Here is a 10,443-nt window from a genome sequence, read left to right as displayed (position 1 = left end):
TCCCTGAGCCCACTGTGCACTAAAAATATATTTTCTTCTCTGCACACCTCTAACCTGTTTCAGAATTGAGTCTAGGTTATCTAAATTAAGTAAATTTATCATCAGTAAGTAGAAATTACAGATTTTCAGATAAACTGTTGAAGTCACCCCTAAAAGTCTACCTGTGGCTTTTGGTAAAAGAAGAGCATTGATATATATATTTTAGAGTTAGTCAATGCAGTAATAACTGAATGAAAGGGTATGTAGATAATTGCACATCAAGTGCAAGTACACTGAAATTTGGGAGTTCAATAGGCAATCATGCCACATGTTTGTAGTTTTTCTCTGTATCCTGGTAACCTACATAATTCTTGCTCTGAAAATTAAGGAATGTGAAAGCAAAGCAAGTTCTTCTGGACTACATCCCTTCTTCACACCCTCTCTCTCCCTTCCTTTATGCTTTATGTACAGTATATGCTATGCATAAAATGTAGGCAGGGAGAGACATACTATTTGAATGAGGCATATTAAGTTTGTTACCATATGTTCAATCAATCTGTATATTTTATTCTTTATATTTGTTGCCTGTATATTTAACTGAAGAACTGGGCCACCAATATTCTGTTTGACTGGGATGTTTGCTCTATCTCATTACATTAATAATGTATCAATAAAATAGCAAAATATTGCTTGCATATCAAAGACGACAGAGCATTATTTTTCCTCATAACTGTATGCCAGTGGGGCTTACAGTTTGCATAGGTGTGCCTATCCATACCTTTCATAGGCATGCCATAAATTGGTCCTGTGTTCTCCCCAAATGTCACTCTGATCCCCTTCCAGTGCCGGATCTGCTACTCTGCTTTCTACTTCCTTCCCTGTGCTGCCTGCCTGATCTCTTACTCCGCTTTCTGCTCTGCCCTATGTATGCTCTCTTCCTGTTCTATCTACTGCTGCAGTGCCTGTCCCCTTCCTGGCCTCCTATGTGCCACACAAAGGCTGTCCATGCCACTTGTGGCATGCATACCACAGGTTGGCCACCTTTACTGTATGCTATCCCAGCTAGGGAAATTATGGTACTTCAAGTAGGTAACTAAAACATACAATGAATTAGCATAGTTAGGAAAAGAATTGATACCTCACTCCCTTACCCTGCCTGCCCTGCCACCTTATGGTTTCTCCTGGAGTAGTGCTTGGCTTCACTTCCCCTCCACTTCGCTACTGTGCCCTGCACCCCACAAAATGATAATCAGTAAGCTGTAACTGGTTACCACTGGGCTTATTGATTAAAGGATTAATCATTTAACTGGCTAGCAAGTTGGCTGGATCGGAACCTGATGAAGTTCAACGTTGAGAAATGTAAAGAGCTCTACCTCGGGATGAGCAACCCCCAACACACCTACAGGTTTGGCAGCACCAAACTGACTACCACCATGAATGAAAGGGACCTGGGGGTAATAATAGACCACAGTATGAAAATGAGCTGGCAGTGTGATGCTGCAGCCAGTAGGGCAAATAATACTCGGGCATGCATCAATCGTTGCATCTCCAGCAAAGCCAAGGAGGTGATTCTTCCGGTCTACTCAGCACTGGTGAGACTGCAGCTGGAGTACTGCGTCCAATACTGGGCTCCACACTTTAATAATGATGTGGACAAGCTTGAGAGAGTCCAAAGAAGAGCCACCCGTATGATCAGAGTCTTAAAAGGCAAGCCATACAAGGAAAGGCTGAGGGATCTGGGACTCTTCAGCCTGAGGAAAAGAAGGCTGAGAGGGGACCTGGTAGCAGCTTACCGCTATACTATGGGAGTACATCAAGGGCTTGGTGAGCAACTGTTCAGCAGGGCACCCAAAGGGAAAACCAGGAGTAATGGCCACAAACTCCTGGAAGATTGATTCAGGCTCAACATTAGGAAAAACTTCACAGTCAGGGTGTCCAGACTGTGGAATAAGCTCCCTCCAGAGGTGGTGCAATCGCCTACCCTGGAAATCTTCAAGAGGAGACTGGACAGTCACTTTGCTGGGGTCACCTGACCCCAGTTGTCTTTCCTGCTTAGTGCAGGGAGCTGGACCCAAGGTCCCTTCCGGCCTTACAATATATGAATCTTTGGTCACATCCCTAAAGGATTCTCTCTTTTGTATTAAAATGACTGAAAGAGAGAGCTTTTGCTGAAGAGTCTATCTGGTCCTTTACATAACTAATGAAATTAAATTTGTCTTGTAATGACACCATAGTATCAAAACAGCATCAGACTGAACTTCTTGAGTCATGTTTTATGCTCTTACTGGAAATATGTCCCTCTTAGTCCTCTGACAGGGCGGACATGTTGCTTGTGCTTGTCACCAAGCTAAGAGTTGTATACCAGGCATGATGTGTAAAAACCTTCCGTGTTTCCATAATTGAAACATGGGGATAGTTTGAAGAGGTATTTTTAGTAGCTGCCATTTCAGATGTTTGCAATCTAGTGGGCATTTTTCTTTTCAATAAGCTGACGGTCAATATTTTTGCTCTTATACAGCATAATAGGTGTCCTTTGTGCTGTAGACATAAAATGTGGCAGGATGTTGGGGAAGAAGGGCAGCAGCACTTTTACCATGCTGAATTGTTGCACCCTCAGCAACACTTCAGAACTTTTTTATTATATAATGTGAAATGGAGTTGACTTATGCAGGAATTATTGACAGGTACTCTTCAGATAAACCAGTGACTGTCATGTCAGGTAAAATGATGGTGACAACTTGTATAAAGTATAGAGAAGAGATGTAGAGAAGACTGGGAACTTTCATTTGAAGCAGTGCCTTTCACTAATGCTATAATCACAGGAGAGTCTGGTGACCTGAAGTATACAATGGACACTTGCAAATACATTTTCTGTGTACTGACCCTGCCTGTCTTGTGTATCTGCATTATGACCTTTGGATAGTTAACTGAACAAAACTGTAACTGCCTTTTGCTTTCCATGGAAAAATAATTCTTGAGACGTTGGTTGTCAAAATCCTATGGCCTGTGTGCGTATGTGGCCTTTTTATCAGAACTTCTCTTCTAATTTTTATGAGCCTTTAACTACCTGAAGGGTGGTTCCAAAGAGGATGGAGCTGGACTGTTTTCCGCGGTGACAGATGACATAACAAGGAGCAACGGTCTCAAGTTGCAGCAGAGCAGGTTTAGGTTGGATATTAGGAAAAACTTTCTCACTAGGAGGGTAGTGAGGCTTAGGAACAGGTCACTTAGAGAGGTGGTGGAATCTCCATCCTTGGAGGTTTTTAAGGCCCAGCTTGACAAAGTCCTGGCTAGAATGATGTAATTGGAGATGGTCCTGCTTTGAGCTGGGGGTTGGACTAAATGACCTCCTGAGGTCCCTTCCAACCCTAATTTTCTATGATTCTAAGAAGCTTTTAAATTTAGTCTGTTGCATTAACAGGATTACATGAATTAAATTTTAAATGGAAGCAGATGTGGCATCTCAATTTTAAGTGTGTTTTTTTTAATGTATCATTTGAAGGGAAAGTTACTGAAATTGTTAATACTGAGGAAGTAGTCACAGTTTGAAACTGCTGAACTTTGTACTGATTACTTCAGTATGTAAGATTTTAGTGTAATTGGCAAAGCTATTAATGTGAGTCTCCTTCCTCTTAATTTAGCAAGTGGTTCTATGGATTCATGTTTAATGATCTGGAGCATGAGACCCCAAATGAGAGCCTATCGCTTTGTGGGTCACAAAGGTGCAGTGATGTGCGTTCAGTTTTCACCTTCCGGCCATCTGGTGGCATCAGGCTCCAGAGACAAAACAGTTCGTTTGTGGGTTCCAAGCATGTAAGTATATCCTGCTTCTAGCTTTGTTGTTCTCAGCTGTGGTATTGCATTTCTCTTTGGTAGGAGTTCTTCAGTGTCGGGGTTGGTCATTTACATTGAGGGAAGAATACAAGGTAATGCAACATGGTGATTTCCTGCATAGGGCTTTTACAGGAAAGTAAATGTAGTCCTAAAGAAAGGACCAATGAGGTTGATGTAGAGCAGGGTTGGGCATTTATTTTGGGTGAAGGGCCATTTAATGAGTTTTGGTGAGCTGTTGAGAGCCACATGGGTAACCCCGACCTTTTACAGTTGCCCCAACCCCTGGTTGCCATCTTGAGACTGGAAGTCCCACCCCTAACCCCTGACCTTTGCCCCCAGAGGTCCTTCCCTTTGCCTCCAGAAATACTGGGGGGTTGCCATCTTAGAACCAGAAAAAAAACAAATAATGCACTAAAAGTCAAACACCTAATATAACATATTATAATTTTATTACAAAAAATATTTTTGTCCTGATTTGTGTTTGTGTAATCTATATAGAGGTGGTTGAATAATAACTCAAAAAATCTTAGTCTTGCAGTGTGGGGGGATGTGGGGCCAGGGCTGCGTGTGAGGGGTGGGGTGATGTGTGGGTGGGTGTGTGTGTGTAGTGTGGCAGGATGTCTAGTGTGGTGGGGTGTGTGGTTATGGGTGTATGTGGGGGGTGTTGGGTGTGTGTGCTGGGTGTGTGTTGGGTATGGGGGTATATGTGGGTGTGTGGTAGGGTGTGTGTGTGTGGGGTGTGTCAGTACACCTGGTGGGGTTTGGGTTTGTGTGTGCCTGGTGAGGGGTGTGTCTATGTCTGATGGGCTTGTGGGGGTGTGTGTGTGTGTGTGGTGTGGATGTCTGTATGAGGGGTGTGGGTATCTTTATGGTAGGCTGTCGGGATAGGTGTGTGAGGGGGGCTGTGGGGGTGTGTGGCTGTGTGTGGGGGAGCATAGGACATATTGGGGGTTGTGTATATGCGGGATGTTGTGGGGGCAGGGTGTGGGGCTTGTGGGGTGTGAGGGAGGGTGGGGGGGGGGTGGGAACCCCACACACTCCCCCCCATGGCACAGCAGCAACAGGTGGGGTGCTCGGGGTGCTTGTGCCTAGTGCAGACACTGGTGCCTGGCAGGGCATGGCTCTGGCCAGTGCTGCACATCACAGTGAGGAGAACAGGCCCCTGCTGGGCAGTCTATATTGTTCATGATATACTGCCTGAGACTGACTTAATTAATGAAGTGTTGATGTAGGTCAGGGGCAGGCAAAATGTGGTTTGCAGGCTGCATCCCGCCCGCTAGGTACTTTCATCCAGCTTTTGCGCCCACTAGGGTGAGAGTGGGGTGCCCACATGTGTGCCCACCCCCAACTTACCCTATTACGCCTTGCTCCCACTCTTGTGGGCAGAAGGGCCTGGCCCTGCTAGCACTGGGTGGAACGCTGCTGCAGGCTTCCCTGGCTTCCTGCTTCCAAGCACCAGGTAGGGAAGAGGGGGAGGGGGGTGGAGCTGCAGCTAGGCTGGAGCTTGGGGCTGGGGCTCAAGCAGCCCCAGTAGGCAGCATGGATGGCATCAGCAGCAGGCAGGCTTGGCCCAGGTGCCTGGCTCCGGCCAGTGCTGCACATCGTGGCAAGGAGCGCAGTCCCCCGCTGCGCAGTCTCTATCACTGGAGCTTCCTGCAGTCATGGCTTAGGAAGGAAGTCCCATATTCTGGAGCTGGCTGTGTTGGGGAAGGCAGCTGGTTCCAGTGCATGGGACTTGCATGGATGGCATCAGCAGCAGGCAGGCTTGGCCCAGGTGCCTGGCTCCGGCCAGTGCTGCACATCGTGGCAAGGAGCGCAGTCCCCCGCTGCGCAGTCTCTATCACTGGAGCTTCCTGCAGTCATGGCTTAGGAAGGAAGTCCCATATTCTGGAGCTGGCTGTGTTGGGGAAGGCAGCTGGTTCCAGTGCATGGGACTTCCTTCACAAGGAAGCTGAGCCTTCCTGCTGCTGATGCTGTCCCTGCTGCCTGCTGGGGCTGCTCGCCATTAGGGGGAGGGGGGGGGGGGGGGGGGGGGGGGGGGGCCCACCACCCTCCCTCACATCTACTCCCTGTTCAGTTGAGCTTCCCGCTGCCACTGCCACCCTGGGTGCAGGCATTAGCCGCACCGCCTGCTGCTGCCCCAGGGGGCAAGTGTTGGGGGACGTCCCTGTACCCTACCCAATACCTACCACAGTATTGCCTGCATTCACTGCAGAAGAGGACAAATGTGTTCCAGAGCCACACACCCACACCCCACAAACTCCACACAACCCCCTAACATATCCTGTGCCCCTCCAGTCACCCAGAGAGCATGCGCATATGTGCAACAGGTCATGTATGTGCACCCTCAATCATTTGAACACCCTTGCACTGTTGTGCACGCTGTTTTTGCATGTGCATACTTGTGGGTCGTGCGCTCTCACTTGCTCACGTGCTTGCTTGCACATGCTTTTTGTCACTCATGCACGTGCTCTTGTCACTGCCATGTGCACTCTGTCTCTCGCGTGCTGTCTCTGTCTCTCGATTTACATCCCACCTTATCCAGTCTTTACAGGAAATGACCCACAGCCGAATTCCCCAAACAACATACCAAAACCTGAAAATGCCCACTCTCAGTCATGCTTCACAACTGCTGCCACATTGCCCAAACCTTCACACACGTAAAATCTCCTGCCAATCTGAACTATGCCTCCCAACTGTCACTTGTATCCAGATACATGATACCTTTTCCCACCCGCCCCTGCTCCACCACCCTGTCTCAACCCCAGAGAAGACTCTTCCTCCAGTCTGCCATCTGGGCCCACACTCCCCTCTCCTACAGAAGGGCTGGAGCAGTCACTCTTCTCCTTCCCCCAAAAATACCTAACTCTTTTTCCTCCTCACCACAAATGCACACAAACTCCAAAGATCCCTAACAAAGTAAAAGAAGAAAGAAAAGGCATATTTGGTTGTCCTTGTTTCAGTCATTGCCAAAGGGTATCCTTAAGGATAGCTTTATAGCAGTGCCTGCCCAGGCAGTTCTGCTGGGTATGTAGGGCCTCCAGGATGGCTGGGTTCTTCTTCTTCCTTTGAGTGGCTGAGATGGTGTCTGGGCTTGGCCCCAGCCCCTCCCCCCAGAGGGGAGTGGGGTTTGGGGAGTGATTGTAGCAGTTTCTTAGGTCAGGCTGAAGATTCTCCTTTTACTATTCTATTTCACTTAGTGGATGACTAAAGTGTGGTTTGAGACAAACTTTTAGTTCTCCAACTACTGTGTAAGTGTGATTCTGTTACCTCTGGTGGACACTTAAATGCTCCCATTTTAGGGATAGGATTGTCCTCCAGAGGTGTGCAGATGCCTCCCTAGCTAGAAACGGATGTCTTCAGTGGAGCACTCATGTCGTGGCACAGTTGATTGCGCTCCGGGGATGTCCATAGACTCTTTTGTCTATTGATTTAGCCCACCCAGTGTTGGAGGGCTGTTTAGGACTGAGAAAACAATGGACTATTTGCTACTGAACTTCGCTTAGCTTTGTGCTTCAGCCTTGCCAGGAAAATGTTCTTTGCACTACTTGGAAAATGTAAAAATGAGGGAGAACTAATGTTGATTAAAGTCAAGTTTTGTACCTTGTCTGATTGATTGTTTCGCTTCATTTTGTTTTTTGTTTTGCTTGATTTAGTTCCCTTCATTACTACAGATCAGAAATACCTGTTGCACAGGGGTCTACTGAAGGTGGCTGGCCAAGGAGGCAGCCAGCCGATTTTCGTGGGCACGTCCCAGGGCTGGCAGCTGCTTTCATGGGCTGAGTGTGATGGGTTCCCCCCATGCCTCTGCCAAAGAGACCCCAGCAGTTCTGCTCCTCCCCAGAGATGGCCACGTGACTCAGAACCATAGCTTAATTACAAGAATTAATTCATGTGTTAAGTGTGGATTAATGGCTTCCTTGGGCTTAATCACGGTAATTAAACTGCAGTTCTGGAGGCAGCAGGCTCCATCTGCAGGCGGCAGGCTCTGTGCTTTTGGCAGGGTTGCTGGGGGGGGGGCCCCCCCCCCCCCCCCCCAAAAAAAAAAAAAATGAGGGCGCGTTTCACGGCAGCCCCCCCCACCCCCCCCCCAAAAAAAAAAAAAATTAGCAGCAAGTAGAGAAGCAGTACAGTCTTGGAGCAAGGAAGGGAGAGGGGACAGAGCTGGGGGAATGCCTGCTGTGGGGTGCCTCCACATGCCGTTCCTGATGAATGGATGGCGAGGCTGAGCTGGGTTGTCTGCCTGCAGTGCAGCGTAGCTTGCAGGTGCCTGGGTTCTGCCTCTGACTTGGTGGCCTCACACCCTACTGGCCCTGGGCATCACACTCGGCACAGGTCGGGGACCATGGTGGCAGGGATGTCTCTTCCTGCACTGCCCTGGTTGGCCCATGCTTTCCTGCTGCTATGACCTTGGATGCCAGTAGCAAGGTGGGAGCTGGGGTGCCAAGGCTCTGTCGCACCTTTCCTGGGTCCTGGTGAAATGTTGGGGGATGCAGCAGATTCTGCCCGCTGCTCATCTTGGGCTGGCCAAAAACAGACTGGAGCTGCTGTGCAACCCCTCCCATGCTGTCACCACCCTGGCCTGGCTGTCAGTTACTTGTGGTGTTGCCACTCCCTGCAGCTGGGTCTGGCCATGCCCTGCCTCACCCCCTTCCATCTCTCCTGAGAGCAGCCTTGTACTTCCCCCACCCCCTCTACCTTCCCTCCATGATCCAAGACTGCAGGGCTTCTCTGCTTCTTGGTAATGTTTATTTATTTAACAAGCCTGCCAAAAGTGCGGAGCCAATGCTTTTTCACGGAACCCACCTGAATTCTTAGTTTCTGTGAAAATCACACCATTGTGATTTTTGGTAGGTTTCTACTGATGCGTATATCTCAGATGAGACTATGTAGGAAAGTTTTAACTACACTATCTGCTGTGATATTAATTGGTTTTGAATGCACTCCCATTTAGTTGAGTGATTATTTGAGGGTTAACAATCCTCATTTAATAGTCTCTTTTCCTTATTGCTGTGAAAGCGAAGATCTGATGACAACCCAGTCTTTGTTGTTCTTATCTTTGTATTCTGATTCTTGCATGAGTAATAGGAATAGTTTTGAGATGAGTATTTAATTTATACTATTAAATCTCTCTCTTTTTATTACAACTTTGTGTAGGCAATTTAAGATTGTGTTGCCTTAAATTAGCATGGGCTCAAATAACATAACACAAAAGAAATCTGTTTAGCTTTGTACAGTGTCTAAACATTTGCCTGTTCAGGAGGTCAGCAGATTTTCTTAACCTCAAATGGATATAATTCCCAAAGAAAAGGTGGTTAAAATCCTTTTGTTAGTATACATAGGCTTCTTATTCTTTGGAGTGTATGCTGTTTTCTCTTGCAATTTAATTTAATAACACTATCTTTGTTATACTCAGCAAAGGGGAATCTACTGTCTTCAAGGCTCATACGGCAACTGTAAGAAGCGTTCACTTTTCCAGTGATGGCCAGTTTTTAGTTACAGCTTCTGATGACAAAACTGTCAAAGTTTGGACACTTCACAGACAAAAATTTCTTTTCTCACTGAACCAGCACATAAACTGGGTTCGCTGTGCTAAGTAAGTATATCCTGCTAGCAAGTGGTAGTGGTGATAGTTTATGCTTAAAAATAAAAATGGAATTCATACTCCATGTGGGTTTTTAAAAAAATAAACCAAAATTGTCTGTTATTGTTTATGCTTCTAAAAATCAGTCTTGACCTGATAGTGTTTGATGCATGCAGTGATCCTTGCATCCCTCACCTCCTGGCCCTTTCTTCCCAGCCTGTTGATAAATCCCATATCACTGTTATTTTTGTTTCTTTTAATGATCTTTTGCGTAGAAGAGGAACTGATTGTTTTGTTGTCTGTTTTTTCACTTTTGCTTCTCTTAGCCTTATCTCAAAGTTGTGAATGCAAGCAGAAAGTGGTCTTAAAGGTGCTTATCTTGATGTATCCGATTATCTTCAGGCTTGTTATCCATTTATGTAGAAATTATCTGGTCTTTTGACTTTCTTTCACTATATGAAGGGGGAAGACTTTATCAGAAACCTCACCTCATGGAGGAAATCGCAAGAATTGTAGATGATGTGAACATTTTGTGTTAAAGGGCTTTCACAAAGAATCCTTGTAATGGACCCATTAACAATGATCAGTTATGATCCTGTGGCTGAAAAGTAGACAACTTAATGTTGAGATTCTGTGCAAAATGGGGTGAAAAAATATTCTAACAGCAAAGACTGTGCTTTAAAAAAAGTCAGCTTGGTATTGTTTCAGTTCTAACAGGGGTGTGTTTGTGTGTGTAAGACCCACTAACATATATGTAAAATAATCCTACAGTTACATTTTGGAGTTCTAGGCCCCTGGTAAATGTGTTACAATTCAAAGGTATCATTAATATGTTAATTCCTATGCAAATAGTAACAAGTCTATATGTGCAACTGTTTTTTGTTGTTATAAAGTGGATGCCCAGGGTGGATAAAAAATCAAGAATTAAAAAAAAAAATTTAATGGATTTTTTTTAAAATTGAAATTGGAATTTTTTTTACTTAATTGTATTTTTTAGATGCTTGAAAAAAACCCTTTATAAAGACAGGCTTAATTTAAGATATGTT

General features: G+C 46.0%; 1 protein-coding gene across 2 annotated transcripts in view; it reads left to right on the top strand.

Annotated features, from left to right (window-relative positions):
* Window positions 1-10,443, top strand: part of POC1A (POC1 centriolar protein A) — a 122,880-nt gene that overhangs the window by 1,004 nt on the left and 111,433 nt on the right. For both annotated transcript variants that reach the window (XM_006028262.3, XM_014522096.2), the window contains exons 2-3: window positions 3,621-3,792; window positions 9,230-9,409. In XM_006028262.3, coding sequence (XP_006028324.2) covers window positions 3,621-3,792; window positions 9,230-9,409 — 352 coding nt within the window. The remainder of the gene's footprint in view (window positions 1-3,620; window positions 3,793-9,229; window positions 9,410-10,443) is intronic.

Source organism: Alligator sinensis, unplaced genomic scaffold, assembly GCF_000455745.1.
Source record: "Alligator sinensis unplaced genomic scaffold, ASM45574v1 scaffold487_1, whole genome shotgun sequence".
Lineage (NCBI taxonomy): Eukaryota > Metazoa > Chordata > Crocodylia > Alligatoridae > Alligator > Alligator sinensis.
The sequence above is the reverse complement of the archived record's forward strand: the minus strand, read 5'-3'. Positions and strand labels throughout refer to the sequence as shown.